Genomic DNA, 23340 nt, shown 5'->3' with positions numbered 1-23340 from the left:
TATTTCCGAGTTGCCATGATGTTAATATTCCGTGTAGACTCGCTTGTAAGTTACACTTCACGAATTTCGATCAAACAAAATAATTCACAATAAGCGCCTAGATCCCTAAAGACCACAGTGAGTGACGTCCCCTTCAGTAAGCACAGATTCAACTCGAGTTCGGTCGGCGCGACGGCGGTAAACTCCAACCTCGCTCTAAACCGTCATCGATAGCGGCGACCGCCGCGCAGCGTGTGAACACAGCTCGAATTATTAACAATCTTACTTGGGTTGACTAGAAATCGTCTCAACCAAGAGATAACCCGATTTTGTAACTCGAGTTGATCCATCTCCAAAGACCAGCAACACTAATCAAAGGTGAAAGTTGCACTGGGCGCGTGGACGATCTAGTCGTTAGGCGGCCCTCTTATCTAGAAGACCGGAAATTGAGAATGGAAATTGTTCGGTGGGACAAAAGAGATGAAAGCCGATGTGCGCTGTAGACTGTGGGGTGGGGCTGGACCTCATTTGATTCCCAGTGTTCTGCTCGGCAGCTCCCTGTAACTATGGGTGCTCGCTCGTTCGTGCGACATCTGCGTTTTAGAAACTTTTTGTGGCAGTCTGTGTTTAATTTCCGGACCGTAGGTGACTCACTGTATAATACAGTTCCCAAGTACATTATATGTCACAATTCTATAACTTAGTTCTCTCAGTTCATTTCATCAATCAATCAATCAATCAATCAATCCATTCAGTCGTCCTTCCATTGTGTTCTTTAGAACCTATTGAGATGTAGAACCTTCAGGGATATGCAGTGTGTCAAGATATACATGAACAAAAGACAAGCAAATCACAGACGGTACACATATTGAGAATCTGCATACAATATTAAAAATGAACTATTACTACACTGCTGTCATTTTCTAAGAAGGTATGGCCCCATGTTTTACTTCATATGTGAAGATCTATTTTTTTTTAATTGTACGTGTGACAAGTAAAACAAAATAGATTGTTTTAACTCTTGAACTAATATTGATATTTCTTGCACTAGGAACTTTCACTACTAAAACTAATTGCTGTGGTGGCCACCAAACTGGTATCTGCTCAATAAGTAATGACACTGAGTGAAGTATACTTAGTTTATGTAAGTGTCATTGCTACTGCACTTGTAACTTGTGCAGCTGTGTGTTCCTCCAACCATGTAGCTCGTCATCTGGACCCACAAGAAAAAGTCCACGGGAGTCAAGTTTGGGGGTGTTCAGTTGCCAGTATCAGAATGAGTTACCAGTATAGGCTACCAAGCAATTAGGAAACTCACTACATTTTGCAATCTCTTAACTGCTGCTTTTTGGGATGTTGTTGTAATCATTCTGCTTATTTCTGCAACACATTGGTGAAAAACAAATTTAATGTTCAAATATTGAAATATATTTATTTTAAGATTTAATTTCGTAAACACAAAATGTGGTATTTTAAATCTCTATTTCAAGTTGTTTGCTGTGTGCCTGGATAGAACTAAATGACCTGTTACATCTATTGAAGCACACTGACACAATTAAGCTCTCTTTCTTCTATGAGTGAAGTGGCTGCTATTCACTGTAATCTGTTAAAATTGTGCCTCCAGTACTCTGAATATTAGCGAATTATTAGTTTCTTTGTAGTGAACTGTTGTTTTCTAATAAGATTCTTTAAATTATAAATTATCAAATATTTTCAAAGAATGATGTCCAAATATCGAAATATGCTGTGCTATTGTGCTTCTGAGGATATTTCGTATGAAGCATGCCCTTTCTGTTTTGGAATCATTTACATTTATTACCAATAGTTTTGTAAGCCTAAAATGGATTTTAAAAAGTTACTAGTGTAAAGGCTCTCGAAATTGGTTTTCCACAATTTGACAGAAAGTGTTAAAACTTATTGATGATGGGTGTGGAAAATCAAATGTGTCTCTTTTGTGCCGACAGATATCCGACATTGTAGTGGGCCAGGAGACAAACATTTCAGCGAGAGATGCACTGCTGAGATGGGCACGCAGATCGACGGCAAAATATCCAGGCGTCCGCGTCTCCGATTTTACATCCTCCTGGAGGGACGGGCTGGCATTCAATGCTCTCATTCACCGCAACAGGTAATGGGTTAAATGCTTTCCTGTAAAGTATTTTTCAACCATTGATTGTGATATGTGGCATCTCGTATGTTGCAAGGAAAATACTGCCTTCTTATTTACTGTAATGCTAACAGCAGGAAAACAATTTTTGTCTGTGAAAAATTAGATAAGTACTGGTATAAAAATAATCCAGTGACAGAAATCTCAGTGGTTTGGGGGTTGTCGATTACTGTTTCTGTTTTGAGTGAATCTTTTGTTCTTTAGTGCAACTATTACAACAACAATCGTAACTTACAGGTATGAGGAGATTTTAACGCACAGAATTATTAAAAAATAAAGTTCTTGTGTGCTCTGGAAGAGTGTAAGTGTAGATAACGAATTGGTGGTGGAATACATCACTACAACCAATCCGTTCTTCTATGGGACAGCATTTCAGAAATAAAAACCAGATAGTATGGAAGCAGATAACTGTGGGCTGAAGGGTTGCATCACAATAATTTGTGCAGTCTTTTTGTAATTAGCAGGAAGCATGATTAGTATTTGACTTTGTGTGTTAATTAAATTCTTACGTATCAAAATATCATCTATTGTGGTCTGTTTTTGGATTTTATCTTTTATGCTCGTGATATTGTACTAAAATATAGGTTCGGCCATCCATCAGTGGCACATGCTGTAAATATGCGGTATTAAGTTGTCCGTATTCTTTATGTTTTCTGGTCACTTGAAAACTAAAATTAAGGACGAACCACCCTAGATTGCCATTTTGTTTAAATTTGATTGCCCCCCCCCCCCCCCCCCCCCCCTCCCCCATTGTAACCTTATTGTTAATACGAGTTTTGGACCATATTGTACAATCAATTCTTTCTGCTTTAGGCCAGACCTTATTGATTGGCGCTCAATTCGTTCAAGAGTTGTGAGAGAACGTCTCGAAACTGCTTTCACAGTAGCCGAGAGGGAGTATGGCGTAACAAGACTTCTTGATCCTGAAGGTAAATTTAGCTAGTAATTTCACAAACTTTTGTGCTTCTAGTGTAAGAGAAAAATATTAGTGCATTTAAAATCTTTAAATGTATGACAGTGAAACACTCATTTCACTTAAATACTGTTGCTATATATTGTGTAGACAAGTATATAAAATGAAAGCCTTGGTGTCTTTTTGTATAAAATTGTTACGTTTATAGTTTTTGTTGTTTGGTGATGTCTCCTTTACACAGGATAGGACTTCTACCAGTATTTTGATTATTCGCTTTTGATTTTGTTAGAAGATTGCTTAAACAGCATTTCTACTTGAAACTAAGTATTAGGCAAATTATCATAAAGTTATGTTGCAGTGTTTCTGAACTTGGTGTTAGTAGCAAAGGAGACATTATATTTATTGTTTATTAATATTTGAAAATGGAAAATATTTGGAAAAAATACTCATCAGAATACTGTTTTCTTTTGCCACACAAGTGGTTCAAATTTTGATGAAAGCCTGTTGAATGTGAGTAAAAATGTTGGATGGTAAACTAACAAAGTTTCTGTTATTTAATTACTTAAAGAACCTTTGTATAACAGTGGTCATATATGCTTGTAGGGCTGTAGGCTAACTGTCTTTGTACAAATCAATACAGTGTCATAAGTACACAAACAGAAAAAATGTCATTGTATCACCAGAAACTGATTTACTGGCTCGCAAAGGATAAATAAATTTGTCTTGGAGAGGAAGTTAGGAAGCTGTGATTTGTTGTTAACGTTACTTGTTTTTTTCTTTTTCAGATGTTGACACACCTGAGCCAGATGAGAAGTCTCTCATCACATACATATCATCACTTTATGATGTGTTCCCAGAACCACCCCCAATTCATCCACTTTATGATTCAGTAAGTGTCATTGAGGTTAATTCATTTTGTAATGCAATAATTTATTTTTTTTTGTTCTTAATCTCAACCTATAATATTTGTTAGAAGTCATAAGAGCAAATAATAACATCAAAACTAAAGTGAGTAACTGTAAACCCACCAGTTGGGCATGCATTTTGAAATAATTTCTGTTTTAACAGGAATCTCAACAGAGGCTATCTGAATATCGTGAACTGGCCAGCAGTCTGCATTTATGGATGAGAGAAAAAATTTCAGTGATGTTGGATCGCACATTTCCAAGCACTCTCATAGAAATGAAGAAACTTGCCGCAGAATCGAATCGATTCCGATCAGATGAAATTCCACCTAGACAGCGAGATAAACAGAAACTGCACTTAATCTACAGGGAACTTGAGGTAAGATGCAAGTAATGCACAGGGCACCCAGAAATATGTTTCAGATATTAGTTTCTTCTTCTTCTTCCATTTGGCCACCTTAGGACCACGTTAATTCACTTCAGCTTCATTTCTTCTGGTATTTCTTATTTCTCAATATTCTTTCATTCTCATACTTTGCAACCTTCTTTGTTCTTCCATCCAAAATTATCTTGTTCTGGGTCTCGTACTGTCAATTTCTTTTATTTAAATTCGTCAGTTGTTCTGTGATGCAGAGTATCTATGATTTTTTCAGTGAACCAGTTGTGAATTTTAGCAGTTTTGTTTTTCTCCCTGGAATTAAAAGTAACCTACCTTTTATTATGTGGCAATGTTTAAGTTGGTTAATATTATTCGCAGAAATATTTTGAAGCTGTTGGAGAAGTAGACGTTGAATCTGAACTTCAGTATGAGGTTATTGACAAGAATTGGAACAGACTGATGATTGCACACCAGGATCGTGATCATGCCATCCTCGAAGAGATAAAACGGTAAGAATGTTACTAAGCTTAATAAATTAATTAAAGCTCTGTAAATGTGTAGGCATCATACGTATTACAATAGTTTAAGCCAGTAGTCTGTATTGGTCTCCCTATTACAGCTTGACTTCACTGGAAATGAGGACTTGCCACATTTCGTGCCCACTGTTTGATGACATAGTTTGCTCATTCAGTTTTGATGCAGTAGTGTATTGCGTGTTTCTTTAATCCTGTTTCAGACTAGAAAGACTGCAAAGACTTGCTGAGAAAGTGCACCGTGAAGTTAAGCAAGTTGATTCTCGTCTGGGCGAGCTCGAGGTACGTGTTGAAGAAGAAGCTCGTCGTCTGGACCGCCTGCATCCTCTTGATGCAAAACATAATGTTGATTTACTGGAAACGGAGCTGAGAGGTACAGAGGATGCCATCAACAGCATGTTCACAGACACACAAGTCCTGCGTGAAGGACGGTACCCTCAGGCACCGGAATTGCATAAGAGGTTAGTTCTGTGCTGTTAGTACTTGTTGCATTGCATTGCATTAAGCCTTCCATTTGGTTCCTGTGATTATTAACCACAATGAAATACAGTTTCATCACAAAATAGGTTTACTTGCAAGGTAAATACGTCTTGGTGATCTGTCTTATGTCTTAATTTGCACATACAGCTATAGTTCAGTAGACAAGGCTTATTATGATTTGTGATCTTTCCTCCTCGACCTTTCTGTAATGGTGAACCACTTGATAGTTCACTGTCACAACACAATGAATAATAGCATTCAAAGTTATAGATGAAGGCTGCAAACAGTGGTTTATTGGTTGACTAATGTTTATCACAACTTCAGCTGGAAATTTAGCAGAAATTAAAAGTCCTATATTCAGTCTCACACCACGGTCATCGTGAACTGTTATTGCTCCTCCTCCTTTCTTCATGATTGGTGCTAAAGAAAGTTATGAAAAAGTCGGTGTTGCATTGTTTAAGTAGATACAAATCTAGGAATTTTCTCACCGTTGTGAGAAAAATGGATGGATTTAAAAAAAAAATACAGATATTCATGTATGAAAATAAACTGTATAGATTTGTACTTTAATTAATATCCTCACAATTAGATATCCTCACAATTAGATACAATAACTCACAATTAACTAAACTGAAACTAGTGAACAATAAAATTACTAACTTGTTACTAAGCGGTGCTCTTATTTATTTTGTGCAGAGTCCAGAAACTCCATCAACGTTGGGTTTCCCTAAGGCAATTGGTACATACCCATCTGGTTTCTCCTCTTGCATCATTATCATTCCCTGTAGAAGAACGAACTGTAACTAGACAGACACGCACTGTGTTGGAGACAAGACTTGTTGATACAAATGTGCATTTTAGACAGCTTCAAGAATGCTCTGAATGGTGTCGTTCTAAATTGGTAAGTGAAAGAGAAGTTTTTGTGCAATTTTTACAGATTTTAAGCGAAATTTGATATCAGTTGTGAGATGTCGGTTGGTATTTAGTAGTGATAAGAAATTTCTTTTCTTATTGAATAATGGTGCGAATGATGCAGGATTAGTAGTGATGGTAAGGCAACTATGATGATTCTGATTTATCGTTTTATTTTATTAGAAACAATTACAAGATGCTGAATATGGATCTGATTTACCAAGTGTCCAAAATGAACTTGAACTCCACCAGCGAGAACATAGAATCATTGAGCAGTTTCAGACAAAGGTTGAGCACTGCTCATTAGCAAAGGTAAGTTAAGACTTTGCTGCACGAATAGGACTGAATATGTTTCAGTCTATCATGAAATATGACTGATTATTTTGTTATTTTTATGATTTGTTGTGGTTGTATTAAGTTATGCTCATAAGAAATGAATGAAAAGTCATTTGATAGTGCCAAAAGATATTATGTAGTGTGCATTTTAGTCTTCTTTTCTCATTTTGTAATAAATATTTCTTTTTTCTTCTCTGTATGACTGTTTTTCTCATCTATACAGAGCAATTTCCATGGTGAAGAGCTGCAACTATACAATCAGCACCTCGGACAATTACAAAAGCTTTATAATGAATTGCTGGTCACTTCTAATAAACGACTGTCTGATCTAGAAGTGCTACAAGACTTCCTCCAATCAGCCACAAATGAGCTGGTTTGGTTGAATGACAAGGAAGAAACAGAAGTTACAAGAGACTGGAGTGATAAGTCGCTTAATGTACCTGCTCTGGAACAATATTATGAGGTAAGACCTGTTTTTAATCCCATTCATTTGTTTTAATATTTTTTCTTCTTAAAGGATTTGAGGTTTTAATTTTTTTTTAATTGAGCAAAAGCAGAGAACATTTTACTAATGTGAAATGCAGAAGAGTATGAAGATAAAGATTAGATAGGAATGTCATTATGGCATAAGTAGCACAACTGTGTGGTGAAAAATACAGGTTGACAATACTAGCGTTGAATGAGATTTGACAACTGAAGTGCTAGAAATGTCAAAGAGAGACAGAGTAGGCTGTGAATGAGATCAACAGTGGCTAGGAACAAAGCATATGTTACCAAGAAATTTCAGAACTGAGAAGCCATGTGATAATATTGCTTGGGGGGAAGGAGGGTTGAAGTGTTAAAATTGCCTTGAGATAAAGTGAATAACCAATACAGTCTCTGTCACTGTTTTTCCAGTGTGTTCTGTGCAAGATGATTTACAAAGAATGTTTGGAGCAGCAGCACATCTACTCATACTGAATGATGGTTAAGTGTGTGGGAAGATGGACCTAAATTTATTTTTTGCTCATAACATGTAATTTTACTTTTATGTACAATGCCAGCAAAGTGCATTTACATTGTTGTTCATACACACAATGTAGTTTTTTCTCTCTTCAATAGTTATTTAATTCTTGCTATAGGACAAAAAATTGTGCTATGGTGAACAGTTAATTTTGTATGGAATTTAGTACTACACTTATTGCTAAGAATACATCATTGTTCATGTTAGTTCTACGTTATATGGGCATTTATAGATAAACCTCCGGGATCTCGAGGCCCAAGATCTTGCATGCTATATGCAAAGGAGTAAGTGAAAGAAGCCAAAAGAAACTTAATGGGCTAGCAAGCCAAATTGTTTAAATGTTTGTTTGAAGAGGGACAGCTTGGGAAAAACAGGGAAGATAAACAGTCTTGAAGAAATACACATTTATAAGTGTGTCTCAGCAATTGTCATCTTCCTCCGCCACCGCGGCTGGTGCTGCTGCTGCTGCTACTACTACTACTACTACTACTACTACTACTACTGCTTACATATAAGGGCTATTCAGAAAGTAGGGAACGTTTCTGTCTGACACCGCTAGGTGTGCACCAATTGCGTATATTTTGGTATCTGCATGTTCGGCAGCTCAATCTGTCTCCATCCATGACAGTGGGAATGTCTCTCCAAGTCTAGCTCTTTCTATATTCGAATTTGGAGTGTGCGCTGCAATCGAAAATCCCGCCAGTTGTGAGGTGCAGTCTGTGATATGGTTTTTGTTGGCGAAAAACCTAAAATCTATAGAAATTTGTCATTAACTGTGCGAAGTGTACGGAAACAACGTAATGAGTGAATGTTCCATCCAGAAATGGTGCATTCGGTTTAAAAATGGCCAAAGCAACGTTCATGATGAAGAGAAGAGTTGATGCCCGAGCATTGTGACTGCCAATAAAGTCGTTGAAGTTGAAGAAACAATTTGTGAAAGCAGTCACTTCACAATAACGGTGCTTTTGCTTTTTTTCCCACAATTTTCACGGACTTTGTTGTTTGAAATTGTCGCTCAAAAGCTAGGCTACACAAATTTTTTGCACGATGGGTGGCCAAAATGCTTACAGAGCACCATAAAGAACAGTGAATGGCGGCAACGTTGACATTTCTGGAGGCCTACCACAAACATGGTGGATCGAATCGTAACTGGTGATGAGATTTGGATGAAACATGTCAGTTGCGAGACAAAATTACAGTCCATGGAGTGTGGGAACACAAGGTCCTCTCAAAAACCAAGAAATTGTTTGCAAATCTTGTCAACAAGGAAGTTTATGGCGACAGTGTTTTGGGATAGGCAAGGTGTGCTTTTCTCGAACATGGAGCAACCATAAATTCTGCCTGATATGGCAAACTTTGCACAGCTCTAGAAGAGCAGTTCAAAACAAACACCAAAGAAAGCTGACAGCCAAAATTTTGTTTTTGCACGCCAATGCCCGACCTCACATGGCAAACCGCAGTAAAGAACTCCTTAATTCATTCAAATGGGAAATTTTCCCTCATCCACCCTACAGCCCCAATCTTGCACCAAGCAACTTCCACTTGTTTCCCAAGATGAAGAACTGGCCTGCAACGCAGCGCTTTGATGATGATGCGGAACTCCACGTGGGCGTGACTCACTGGCTGAAGTCCCGGACTGCAGATTTCACGACGAAGGTCTTTCGAAGCTTGTCCACCACTGTGATAATTGCCTCAAAGTGTTGATGACCATGTGGAAAAGTAGTATGTCAGTTGCTCCTTCAGATGTATATAATAAAATGTATTTCTAAAAACAAAGATGATGTGACTTACCAAACGAAAGCGCTGGGAGGTCGATAGACACACAAACATACACACAAAATTCAAGCTTTCACAACAAACTGTTGCCTCATCAGGAAAGAGGGAAGGAGAGGGAAAGACGAAAGGATGTGTGTTTTAAGGGAGAGGGTAAGGAGTCATTCCAATCCCGGGAGCGGAAAGACTTACCTTGGGGGAAAAAGGACGGGTATATACACTCTCTCTCTCTCTCTCTCTCTCTCTCTCTCTCTCTCTCTCTCTCTCTCGCGCGCGCATGCACACACACACACACACACACACACACACACACACACACACACACACACACACACACACACACACACACAAGCAGATGTGTGTGCGAGTGTATACCCGTCCTTTTTTCCCCCTAAGGTAAGTCTTTCCGCTCCCGGGATTGGAATGACTCCTTACCCTCTCCCTTAAAACACACATCCTTTCGTCTTTCCCTCTCCTTCCCTCTTTCCTGATGAGGCAACAGTTTGTTGTGAAAGCTTGAATTTTGTGTGTATGTTTGTGTTTGTTTGTGTGTCTATCGACCTGCCAGCGCTTTTGTTTGGTAAGTCTACACAAAATTCTAGCTTTCGCAACCGACGGTTGCTTCGTCAGGAAAGAGGGAAGGAGAAGGAAAGATGAAAGGATGTGGGTTTTTAGGGAAAGGGTAAGGAGCCATTTCAATCCCGGGAGCAGAAAGTCTTACCTTGGGGGGGAAAAAAGGACAGGTATACACTCACACACACACACATCCATCCGCACATACACAGACACAAGCCATCATGGCTGAATAACCCTTGTACATACATTGATTCATGCATACAGATATGTATATTCCAAAGGATAATGCCTTGTTGCTGCTTCTGCTTTCTTCTGTTATATGTTTGTTTCAGTTCCACGTAATTGTCACATCGTATACTCTTCTCGATGTCTTCCTAGGTCATCCTCTTCCTTTCATTCCTAAGATTTTCCTTTAGGTATGTTTATGATGAAATTGTTGCATTTGATGACTTGTCCAAAAAATACTACTGCTATTATGACGACCACTACTTGCAAGTTTATTGCTGATTAGCTAACAACTTTTTTAAATTTTTGCAGTCCCTCATGAGTGAGTTGGAGAAACGAGAGATACAGTTCAGTGCAGTACAAGATCGAGGAGAGAGCTTGGTTCTGCAGCACCACCCAGCAGCAAAGTGTATAGAGGCATACATGGCTGCTATGCAGACTCAGTGGGCTTGGCTACTGCAATTGACACTTTGTCTGGAGACTCATCTCAAGCATGCTGCCCACTACCAGCAGTTCTACCGTGACTTGCATGATGCTGAAGCGTGGATAGCCAAGTGAGTGTGATATTGGCTACTCCAAGTACACGCGCTTTTCAGGCATTACTTGATCGTGAAGATTCATGATGTATTCCTTTCTTGTCTCCAAATCTTGCTGACTAAGCTGTTCAGTTTTTATGCATGTTAACTACATTTTTGTCAGAGTACAAAATTGCAAATCTCGTGACAAGCACATTACATAAGTGTGTGTTCCACTAACTGTATGCCATTCTCTCTGTGTAGGCGAGATGAATTGCTGAACACGATCTACAGTAAGTCCGATTTCACACTGGATGAAGGTGAACGTTTACTGAAAGGAATGCAAGAACTCCGTGATGAGCTTAACCAATACACTACTGTAATACAAAGGATAGCTGAGAGAGCCACAGAAATAATTCCTCTCAAGCAACGAAGACAGCCTGTAACACGCCCCACAGCTGTGACTGCAGTATGCTCGTACAAACAAGTCAATGTAAGTACACTGCGTATTATATAAGAACTATGAATTGTCACTGAAGTAAATAGTCAGTTCTGATTTGTTTGATGGCATTTACATCTGATAAAGATGATGATTTGGAAATATTGACCAGGTGTCATTGTAATGCATAATAGTAATAAAGTTGTTCTTATGAAACTGCATTAGTGTGATTACCATTCTGATAGGAAATTGAGTTTTAATAGAAATATTCTTACCTAAATTGAATTTAATGTGTTTTGAAAATGTTTCCCATTGTTCCTAATTTCTGTGTAAATTATATATTTGACATAGATAGAAGAAATTTCTTTGGTCTCAGCATTTCTTCCCAGTAATTCCTTTCTTCACTCCCTTTTAGTTTTCTATATCTTTTATTTTCTGACGCATCAGATTTTTCTGCCCCTGTCTCTACTACATACTATGCACTTAGCTTTCCACTCTTATTAACTCTTGCACAATGTTTTGTCTGTAACCTATGTCCTGGTTATTGCGCTATCTTTTGGGACTGAAAAATGTAGCATCTATTTTTGGAAAAATTCCATCTATTTTTTGCTAACTTGGTGTCAGTTTTTGTCAAATTTGCGTCTGTTTTCTTTGTTGTCAATGATTAGACACACAAATTTAAAAGGTTGTCCGCTACATGAGTGAAGACAAATAAATTATTAGTTCTTCAAAATTGGATGTTGAAAAAAGTGCTGATTGGGAACTTTTTGACTGGAATGTTTGCTTTCGCAAAAACTTCAACACCTTTTTCTTCTGAAATGGCCTTTTGCTTTTTTCGTTTGGGTGTATTTAAGCTGTCAGAGGTGATTGTTGTGTTGAAAAGCAGCAGCATTTTTCCCACCAGTTAAGTGAACATGTCTCTGATATAAGGTGTCTCTGGACATTATTTGCCTTTTCCCATTAAAAAAATCTGCTGACTTCTAATTTTGACCTTTCGTGGGCATTCATAGCCCTACCACCCATGCTTGACACCACAGCAGATAGAACTGACAAGGCATTTAGTGTAGAAGTGGAACCGAATGTACAGCAACTCGCTTTTAGCGTTAGGAGAAAAATTTTGGCACTGTTGAAAAAGTTAGACATTGTTTTCCAATCACTATAGCTCAGAGGGTGGGCACTATAGGCTGTAGTTGCAGATGGCTGTGAGCATAAATTGACTAGAATTTTGACTGCCACATGAGGAGGAGTGGTGCGGGGAAACAAACCCCACCTCCATTTCGCTGGGCAGCAGCCTACAGCAGAACACATTGTCACAGAGATAACCGATCTCTTCTGGAGTTGTAAGAGTTGTAATGGAAGTCCATGATGGACTAGAATTATTTGCTTCACTTATTTCAAAAGAAGGAAAGAAAACAATGAGCAACACACATTACAAAATATTCGTGGATGACTATTGCACAATTGCTTGTTGAAGTTAGCAGAGTACTGTTAATGACGTAGTTCAGGCCCAACCTCTAGCGATATTTGATGCAACTACGCATCAGAACATCTGCCACCTAATTTGCCACGTTAAAACTGTCCGCATTGTACTATCTCTCTCTCTCTCTCTCTCTCTCTCTCTCTCTCTCTCTCTCTCTCTCTCTGCTTGCTGATTTTGTTGATTACATAGTGTCCGCACTATAGCTTTGAGTTGGCCACCCTTCCCCAACCCTCCATCCCATTCCCCCCACACACCTTTTCTCCCCTTGCCCACTCCACCTGACACAATTTATAGCTCAAAAGTAGAAAAATTAAGCTTCTCTAGCTTTTAAAATATTTTTGTGTATACACTGGTTCTTACCTCATTCCCTCCTATGAGAAATGTTAATGAGGTCATTTGGATATAACATGACACTCATATTTTTCGTTTACTGTCAGTAAATTTAACACTTAAAATTTTTTACTGTGAATGCTGTTGTCCACAGATTATTATTGAGAAAGGGGAGAAGTGTGTCCTCCATGATAATTCTGGCAGAGTCAAGTGGCGAGTGAGCAACTCTTCAGGGCAAGAGTCTACTGTACCTGGTGTGTGCTTCCTGATCCCTCCTCCAGATAAGGATGCAATTGATGCTGCCGATAGGTTGCGGCGACAGTTTGATCGTTCAACTGCCCTTTGGCAAAAGAAGCAACTTCGCATGCGGCAGAATATGATCTTTGCCACAATCAAGGTTGTCAAAAGCTGGGATCTGGCACAGGTTTGTTTAAAATAAAGAAACATTGGAATATACAATAATTTGCTTTTTGATAGATGTTTGAGCGATTTTCAATTCAACTCATTATCCACATATTATTTCGAATGACGTTTTAGTCATTGTTTGTTAAAAGCCTTGATTTTCTGTAACATTTTGATTTGGACCACATATTTAGTTAATTTATCAAGAGTGCTAACTTGAGAAGTGTGTACATTGACTATATTGTAATAAACTAAATAATTTTGGATTAATACAGTTCACGTGTCTCAAATAACAGCTACCTTACATTGTAAAGCATCTTTCGTACTGCTGATTGTTGCCCCACCACTTATGTACAACCCCAATCCAAATTTTATTAAACATTGTGTTTCCTCATCCATTATTCGTATCTCCCTTTTATTCACTTTTTTCATGTGACTGTCCTCTACACAAGTGTAATACTGTGTTCACTTCATATTCTAGTACTGTGACCTTTCTTTCCCCACATTTCGTGTGGGTGTTACTACTTACACCTCTGCCACCACCATCATCATCACAACCTCTCTTCTTCCTCCTACACATCAAAGTGAATTGTATTTTGTACTAAACTTTCTCCTGTGCTGTGTGCTGCTGTTGGTATATTACATTTTATGAAGTTGTGAACTGTTTGGATAAAAGTTTTTTATGTAAAATATTGTATAGAAGCAACAACTGGATCGTGACTTGGCTTATGGGATATAATGTGACAGGCATTTCAGAAAGTACAGCTTGTGTAATTTTGAAAATCTTAAATATCACAAAATTTGTATATGAATACAAATTTTTACATAGCACACAATTTACAGGAATTTCAGATTTTTTCAGCTGGCTGGAAATATGTTTTTCTACGTCTTCAATATAGCAAAGGAAAATATGTAAGAAAGTACATACTTAGGAAAGACTGTCATTTTCTCATCTGGAGGATGTAGTCACAAGTACGGTTAGATGTCACACCAAAGTGGCGCTTTGGTTACTGAAGAAGAATAAAAGCTAGAGAGCAAAATAATTATTTATCAGGTCCAGCCATCACTGTTAACAAAATTTTCAAGATCAGTCCACTTCATAAATGTTTGTAACTGTTCTGTTAATGATGTATGTTTCCCTTTACTATTTTCTCATTTTTTTCAGTTCTTAGCAATGGGCCAAGAACAACGTTCAGCTATTCGTAAAGCTCTGAATGAAGATGCAGACAAACTACTGCAGGAAGGTGACCCTGCTGATCCACAGCTGCGACGCCTCAAGAGAGAAATGGAAGAAGTTAATAGACTCTTTGATGAATTTGAGAGACGTGCTAGAGATGAGGGTAAGATGTGAAACTGCATATTTATAGTACACCATTTACTGTAGTCAAATGTAAGAGATAGGAAGATGCGTGTGATATAGGTAATAAAATTAATTTGATTATTGTCTTGTAGAACTATTAAGTACGTGGAACAAAAGTTAATTCTCGTGACATTAATTCTAACATGTGAAATATGGAGAATATATGGACACTGATATCTCCTGTACTCAGAGACTATAACTTAAAACCCAGTGAGTCACAGGTTCTAGGCTTTTGAAGAATTTGTGCTCTGGGTAGGGTGAAGCTAATTACAGTTCTTTCAGTTGACTTTTTTCATGATTCAACATACCTTGTGAAGACTGTCCCAAGATAGTACAGGTGAGTATTGGGACAGAAACAAGTTGAGATATGTTGAAACCAGGCAAATTTCATTAAATTATAAGCAAATAACAAAAATAATAAGTTTTTGAAAATATAATTGAACAGAAAATGTGCAAGATTTCAGAGCCAATGACTACTCCTCCTGGAAGAGAGGTTGAGGCTGGGGGGGGGGGGGGGGGGGTGGTAATGGAAAAGTCGCCCAGAACCCCAGATCATGGGAGACTTATGGGACTGGATTAGAAGGAAAGGCTGATTTTTTTGGGGACTGCACCGGATGAATCTGAAAACCTGAGAGCTTGGAAGTGGAGGATAATATAATAAAGAAAACAGATTACTGACAAAACATGGTGCAAGGGTTAATAAGAGCGGATAGCTAAGTGCATTATATGTGATAGGCTGGTGGCGGGGAAGGGGGGGGGGGGGGACTTGTGAGAAAATGTAATACTAGAAAACTGAAATAGGGCAAAGAAGAAAAGAAATGCTGAGACCTAAGACATAATTGTAAATTAAAGCCAGATGGGTGTCCAGAACCAAGTACATGGTATAACACCAGTTCCCACCTGTGGAGTTCTGAGAAACTGGTGTCATGGGAGAATCCAGTTGGCATATGTGGTGAAACAGGCAATGAGGTCATGAGTGTTATGTTGCAGAGCATGCTCTGCAACAGGATATTGTGTGTTGCCAGTATGCACACTCCAGTCTGTGCCCATTCATCCTAACTGATAAATTAATGCTAGTCATACCTGTGTAGAAGGCTGAACAGTATTTACATAACAGCTGGCACATGGCGTATCATTTCACAGAAGGCTCTGCCTTTAATTTGCTAGGTGTGCAGCTGGTCTAGGTGGTGGTAAGAGGGTACGTATGGCAAGTCTTATCAGAGACAATATTCACAGGCAGAATCCATAGGGTAGGGAAATGGGTGCAGTAGGAGCATAAGGCCTGACTGGGATAGTGCAGAGATTGGGGGAGCTAGGTTGGGCAGAATTTCTCCTTGAGCTTAGTTCAAGAGCAGATTTCCAAGGCTGTCACAACCAATCCTGGTACTGCTGATCCCTCAAAGAAACTAACAACTTAAGAGCACACTTCTTGTCATTCAGTACTGTCCTAGTCTGGAATGAATTGATTCTCTACTTCAACAAGGCTATGACTTCCTAAAACCGTGCTCTGAAATGAGGGCCATTCTGTTTGAGATTTTGCCCATTGCACCTAGAACAGCTTTTAAACTCCCTCCCCATCCTGCGATATCCAGTTAAGATTGTATGCTTCTTCTGCACCCATTTCCCTACCCAATGCTTCCTGCCTCATTGATAGTCCCCAGTGTACGACTTCGCTGTGCCACTTACACCAGTCCTGTTACTGGCAGAACATATACTATTGAAGGGAGAGCCACCTGTGAAATGACACACGTTGCATACCAGCTGTTATGTAAACACGGTTCGACCTTCTGCATTCGCATGACTGTTACCAAGTTATCAGTTAGAATGACTGGACACAGACAGTGAGTGTGCACTGGCAACACACAGTATCCTGTCGCAGAGCATGCTATACAACTTGACAGTCATGACATTGACACCCGTTTCACCACATGTGCAATTCGGATTCTCCCACATGGCACCAGTTTCCCAGGACTCTGTAAGTGGGAACTGTTGTTACAACATGTTGTTGATTCTTGCCACCTACTTACCTAAATTTACATTAATTTCTTTGGTGTCAACATTTCTTTTCAGAAACTATTCCTTGTCTTTGCTCCCTTTTAGTTTTCTGTATATTTTATTTTCTGACGTATATTTTTCCTTCCTCCCACCCCCATCTTGCCTCTGTCAGCGTGCAATGTATAATGCCCTTAGCTTCCCACTCTTATTAACACTTGCACCATGTTTTGCCAGTAATCTTTGTCTTGTTTATGATCCTGTTTTCCACCTTCAAGCTTTCAGGTTTTCAAATCTCATTCGGAGCAGTTGACCTGGGATTCTGGGCAACTTCTCTATAAATCACCCTATTTCCTAAGCCGCATCAGTTCTTTCCCTTCATCCCTCTTCCTTCCCCTTCAACCCTTTTGGTAGAAGAAGGAGCCACTGGCTCCAAAAGTTTGCAAATTTCCATAACTTCTGTGTGTGTTTTCTCCTAATGCCACTTGGTGAGTGGATTTTTTTATCTGTCCATTTGTATTGTAAACAAACAACAAGCTGCTCTATCTGAGATCATATTTGTTTTGATATTAGTTCACTTAATGGACACACAGTTGGTTTTCCTCCACTGCTGTTATTCAGCAATGAGTTCAGTTTACTTTGTGTATCCATTCTACTCATGCATTCAGAGTCTCCGATTTGTATGAAATAGTGTGCTGTTGTATTCTAAATTGTGTTATGCCTTAATGTACACTCCATTAGGTTATAAAAAAAAGCCAATTACTAGTTTGTAGTTTCTAGTTTTTGTATGTAATTAGTGACCCACCCTGGCTTTGCAAGGGTAGCACTAAATATCTACAACTGGTTGACTTGTTGGGCTTAGTATTAAAACACAAGCCTTCCTCAAGAATCAGTCTGTGTGTTAGTGAAAACTGTTTCAAAATACCTACAGTGATTCTTGAGATTATCCTCAACTTACAGACTGAAACTGCCACATGGGGACTTTTAATTTATGTATTTTGCAGATTTATAGCACAGTTAATTTTGTTTAGTTCACAGTCGATTTTAAGTAACTGTTATGAACTACTAGTAGATGCTTTCATATGAAATTATATGTGCTGCTATAGGTATTTCCATATTGTGTGAAGAAGAACTGTTTCTCTTCCTACAGTTTATGTAAGTTACAGTATTTTTCAAGAGCTCACCATCCCCCCCCCCCCCCCCCCCCCTCCACCACTACCACCACCACCTTTTTTTATGTTGTATGCAATTGAGAAATAATGGTGAATCCAATAACATTATGTTATTCTGATAACTTCATTTTCTATTTGTTTAGTATGAATATTGTTTATACTGGGTGGAGTTGTGAGAAATTGTTGGAGTATACCACTTTTGAAATATGCAACCAAGTTCTTGAGGAAAATGTCATTGTATAAAATTGCTAATTAACATGTTGCAGAGGACAGCAAAAGCACAAGTCGATCTTTCAATGATAGTGCCTCAGCACTTGCAGCAGCACTTGATGACGCAGAACGTACACTGAATGCGCGTACCGCAGCACCTCTGCCCAGAGATGTTGACTCATTGGAGCATTTGGTTATTGAACACAAAGATTTTGAGACACGGCTACAAGTAAGTTAAGATTAAATTTCACACCTTAGGATACTTGTTAACTGACTGGACTGAAAGTTCATCTGTTGACAGGTCTTATTTTTGGTATCTGTTTAAAGAATTGTGTGCAAATAAATGGTTAATTTGTTCTTTTGTGTTTAAGGCTCTTGGTCCAGATGTGGAGAAACTGCAATCTACATTCCGCAGTATTTCACGTAAGACACCTGAACAGCAGACTCGACTCGACAAATGCATTTCAAAATGGAACAACCTCTGGGCCACATCTCATCTCTATATTGAAAGGTTAATGAATGCTGAAATTTGAAAACTTTGTGTAATCTTGCTGAGCCTTGAATAAACTGCACTTTATTCTGCTTACTTTAATTAGTTCTTATAACTTTCCACATTAAATAATATATCTTTGTTTCAGGCTGAAGTGCATTGAAATAGTTCTTAGTGGACTTGAAGAAGCTACAAACATAGTAACAGAATTCGAACTTAAACTTGCATCTTATAAAGAGCTTCCCTCAGATGTCGAAGCATTAAGAGCCGTAAGTACATTTTGATACTGTATGGAGGGTGTATACACCCCTGGACAAATGGGAAATCTGGGAAAAACCTGGGAATTTTTTCATTCGGGAGAAAACGGGAAAATCCGGAAACTTTGTAGAATTCTGGAGAATTTTTCATTGATTATGTTTCAGTTAAACTTTCCTTACTTTGGTAAGAACTGATACTCTGACAGACAATTTTACTGTATCCCACTGCTACAGAATAATACTGTAGCAATGAAACACAGACGAGAGTAGAACAGCAGTATAATATTTAACTTGCAAAGAAAATGCACCATTTGCAGTGACAAAACACAGTCCGTGCACAAGCATCTGCCGAAAGCAAAATGTGTCAAATGTGCAATGCTTTGTAATAACAGACTGCTTTCGATGAGCATGGCATCACAACTGTTTAAATTAGTTTGTTTGAGCAGATACCAGTGGGCTTGCATGCGTGCGTAGAGCTGTCCGGAAAACTGACTGTCGTTCCCAAGCTGCCAGATTTGTGCATGCGCAGAGTGATCGTAATTGTGGTGAGGAGTAGTCTTCGTGTGGCCTGCATTTATGTTTCGTGATTTTGCTCTTCTGTTTTAATTAACAGCTCTCACGTCAGATGAAAACAAAACAGATATCTGTGGCTGTGAGCTATCAAATTAATTAAAATACATGCACATAATTATGTAGTTTCAGTTTACTGATTTTATATTATTTCCACGTTATTGGCAAGTGAGCATTAATCACTTTGCAAAATAATGAATTTATTTTTGTCAGCTTGCTAAGGAAGTTTGCCTTCTATTAATCTTTCCACCCAGGCAGTCAGTTTATTTGAAACGAAGTGTTTTGTTCCTCACAGTTACATAGTTTCAACTGTTCACTGAGTTTTAAGTGTACGTTTTCATCTTCTGGCACACATGGCATTATGCCATAATAAAGAATAGAACATGAGATAATACTGCAATGGAAAAAAGTGGCATCCCAGAAACCTCACTGAAAAACCTTAGCAGCATTTTACATATCTGCTTTTCGTGAAACACAATCTTTTTCGATCGCAAGACATGTTTGAGTACCTGCCTGGTTCCTCTTCTAGACCTGATGTTATTTCTTAATTTGTGTGGTTTACGTCCTAAATTTACAGAATGCCATTCTTCAGTAAATTGTAGACTGGCATAACCCGTGTTTTATCGTTGTAACTCACCACGAGACTTTATATTTACTCCTGGAATAGAATATAAACTGCCAGTTATAAAGTATCTGGGTTTCACAAGTAACTTTATTAATTTTTATAAAGTTAAAAAAGTTATAAAAAGCTTACTGTTATTCTTAGTACTGCTGTATACAAACAACTGTTTCTTTTCATTTTTGCAAGAAATGTGTACTCCTCCTTACTAACTTTCTGCAACCTCCTCCTCCTCCTCCTCCCCTCCCCTCTCCAGTGCTGTGTGGATGTAAACTTGACTGGAAATGCTAAATAACAGTATTAAAGAATACAAATTAAAAAAAAGTGTGTAAAAGGCACCACATAGCAAAATATTAGGGTACTTTGGGCTATAGAGTCTAGGTTTGAAACAAATATTGTACCAAAGGCTGCTTTCTGATTTTACATTCCTTATATACCCTTAGTAAAACCCCTGAGTACAATAACTCTGTATGCCCCCTCCGAATAACATGCCACACTGCCGCACATGGTCATGTGATGGCCCACTACACATGAAATTCCAAACAGAAATGTGATGAAACATGTATGAGAATTGCAAACACCAAGTGCAGGCTTGCTATGGCGTCATAGCTGTGGATGCGCAGTAACGCCTGTCTTCTGGCGCTCTCTAGCAACTGCTCAGACAAATCTATTACTAACAAGTTGTTGGTCTGAGAAAGGTTACTTTCAAAGTAGATTTCCTTTTGTGCAAGATGAATTATGTTAACTGTGAGACTGTGCAATGAATTTTTTAAATTGGAGAGCGTTTGACCCCTATTCAGAATACTTTGAGGGCCAGCCACTCAGAAAAATTTTGGGGCTAGAAGACCAGACATTCATGCCAAGGTGTGTGTGTGTGTGTGTGTGTGTGTGTGTGTGTGTGTGTGTGTGTGTGTGTCATATATATATATATATATAATAGAAGGAAACATTCCACGTGGGAAAATTTATATATAAAAACAAAGATGATGTGACTTACCAAACGAAAGCGCTGGGAGGTCGATAGACACACAAACATACACACAAAATTCAAGCTTTCGCAACAAACTGTTGCCTCATCAGGAAAGAGGGAAGGAGAGGGGAAGACGAAAGGAAGTGGGTTTTAAGGGAGAGGGTAAGGAGTCATTCCAATCCCGGGGGCGGAAAGACTTACCTTTGGGGGAAAAAAGGACAGGTATACACTCGCACACACGCACATATCCATCCACACATACAGCCACAAGCAGACATATTTAAAGATGAACACGTACACTGCATATTTTCGTATTAAGAAACTATACAAATGAATTCCATCAAACTCAGCTCGTCAGTTCCAAAAGCTCTGAAATCGAGACTGCGAGATTGTATATATATATACCAATATAATAGAAGGAAACATTCCACATGGGAAAAATTATATATAAAATCAAAGATGAGGTGACTTACCGAACGAAAGCGCTGGCAGGTCGATAGACACACAAACAAACACAAACATACACACAAAATTCAAGCTTTCGCAACAAACTGTTGCCTCATCAGGAAAGAGGGAAGGAGAGGGGAAGACGAAAGGAAGTGGGTTTTAAGGGAGAGGGTAAGGAGTCATTCCAATCCCGGGAGCGGAAAGACTTACCTTAGGGGGAAAAAAGGACAGGTATACACTCGCACACACGCACATATCCATCCACACATACAGACACAAGCAGACATATTTAAAGACAAAGAGTTTGGGCAGAGATGTCAGTCGAGGCAGAAGTGTAGAGGCAAAGAAGTTGTTGAAAGACAGGTGAGGTATGAGTGGCGGCAACTTGAAATTAGCGGAGATTGAGGCCTGGCGGATGACGAGAAGAGAGGATATACTGAAGGGCAAGTTCCCATCTCCGGAGTTCGGATAGGTTGGTGTTGGTGGGAAGTATCCAGATAACCCGGACGGTGTAACACTGTGCCAAGATGTGCTGGCTGTGCACCAAGGCATGTTTAGCCACAGGGTGATCCTCATTACCAACAAACACTGTCTGCCTGTGTCCATTCATGCGAATGGACAGGTTGTTGCTGGTCATTCCCACATAGAATGCATCACAGTGTAGGCAGGTCAGTTGGTAAATCACGTGGGTGCTTTCACACGTGGCTCTGCCTTTGATCGTGTACACCTTCCGGGTTACAGGACTGGAGTAGGTGGTGGTGGGAGGGTGCATGGGACAGGTTTTGCATCGGGGGCGGTTACAAGGATAGGAGCCAGAGGGTAGGGAAGGTGGTTTGGGGATTTCATAGGGATGAACTAACAGGTTACGAAGGTTAGGTGGACGGCGGAAAGACACTCTTGGCGGAGTGGGGAGGATTTCATGAAGGATGGATCTCATTTCAGGGCAGGATTTGAGGAAGTCGTATCCCTGCTGGAGAGCCACATTCAGAGTCTGGTCCAGTCCCGGAAAGTATCCTGTCACAAGTGGGGCACTTTTGTGGTTCTTCTGTGGGGGATTCTGGGTTTGAGGGGACGAGGAAGTGGCTCTGGTTATTTGCTTCTGTACCAGGTCGGGAGGGTAGTTGCGGGATGCGAAAGCTGTTTTCAGGTTGTGGGTGTACTGACTCAGGGATTCCGGACTGGAGCAGATTCGTTTGCCACGAAGACCTAGGCTGTAGGGAAGGGACCGTTTGATGTGGAATGGGTGGCAGCTGTCATAATGGCGGTACTGTTGCTTGTTGGTGGGTTTGATGTGGACGGACGTGTGAAGTTGGCCATTGGACAGGTGGAGGTCAACGTCAAGGAAAGTGGCATGGGATTTGGAATAGGACCAGGTGAATCTGATGGAACCAAAGGAGTTGAGGTTGGAGAGGAAATTCTGGAGTTCTTCTTCACTGTGAGTCCAGATCATAAAGATGTCATCATGTCATCAATAAATCTGTACCAAACTTTGGGTTGGCAGACTTGGGTAACCAAGAAGGCTTCCTCTAAGCGACCCATGAATAGGTTGGCATACGAGGGGGCCATCCTGGTACCCATGGCTGTTCCCTTTAATTGTTGGTATGTCTGGCCTTCAAAAGTGAAGAAGTTGTGGGTCAGGATGAAGCTGGCTAGGTAATGAGGAAAGAGGTTTTAGGTAGGGTGGTAGGTGATCGGCGTGAAAGGAAATGCTCCATCGCAGCGAGGCCCTGGACGTGCGGAATATTTGTGTATAAGGACGTGGCATCAATGGTTACAAGGATGGTTTCCGGGGGTAACAGATTGGGTAAGGATTCCAGGCGTTCAAGAAAGTGGTTGGTGTCTTTGATGAAGGATGGGAGACTGCATGTAATGGGTTGAAGGTGTTGATCTACGTAGAGACTTGGGT

The 23340-nt window shown here is 39.5% G+C and overlaps 1 protein-coding gene across 1 annotated transcript in view; it reads left to right on the top strand.

Moving 5' to 3' along the window:
- LOC124619729 overlaps window positions 1-23340 on the top strand; it is a 503325-nt gene that overhangs the window by 247889 nt on the left and 232096 nt on the right. Inside the window, exons 8-23 of the mRNA XM_047146296.1 lie at window positions 1944-2107; window positions 2960-3075; window positions 3845-3948; window positions 4128-4343; window positions 4722-4852; window positions 5080-5337; window positions 6053-6257; window positions 6452-6580; window positions 6828-7067; window positions 10494-10735; window positions 10961-11189; window positions 13100-13369; window positions 14513-14687; window positions 18138-18310; window positions 18453-18592; window positions 18720-18840. Of these exons, the coding sequence (XP_047002252.1) occupies window positions 1944-2107; window positions 2960-3075; window positions 3845-3948; window positions 4128-4343; window positions 4722-4852; window positions 5080-5337; window positions 6053-6257; window positions 6452-6580; window positions 6828-7067; window positions 10494-10735; window positions 10961-11189; window positions 13100-13369; window positions 14513-14687; window positions 18138-18310; window positions 18453-18592; window positions 18720-18840 (2913 nt within the window). The remainder of the gene's footprint in view (window positions 1-1943; window positions 2108-2959; window positions 3076-3844; window positions 3949-4127; window positions 4344-4721; window positions 4853-5079; window positions 5338-6052; window positions 6258-6451; window positions 6581-6827; window positions 7068-10493; window positions 10736-10960; window positions 11190-13099; window positions 13370-14512; window positions 14688-18137; window positions 18311-18452; window positions 18593-18719; window positions 18841-23340) is intronic.

This window comes from Schistocerca americana, chromosome 6 (assembly GCF_021461395.2).
Source record: "Schistocerca americana isolate TAMUIC-IGC-003095 chromosome 6, iqSchAmer2.1, whole genome shotgun sequence".
In the NCBI taxonomy this organism is placed as follows: Eukaryota; Metazoa; Arthropoda; class Insecta; order Orthoptera; family Acrididae; genus Schistocerca; species Schistocerca americana.
The sequence above is the reverse complement of the archived record's forward strand: the minus strand, read 5'-3'. Positions and strand labels throughout refer to the sequence as shown.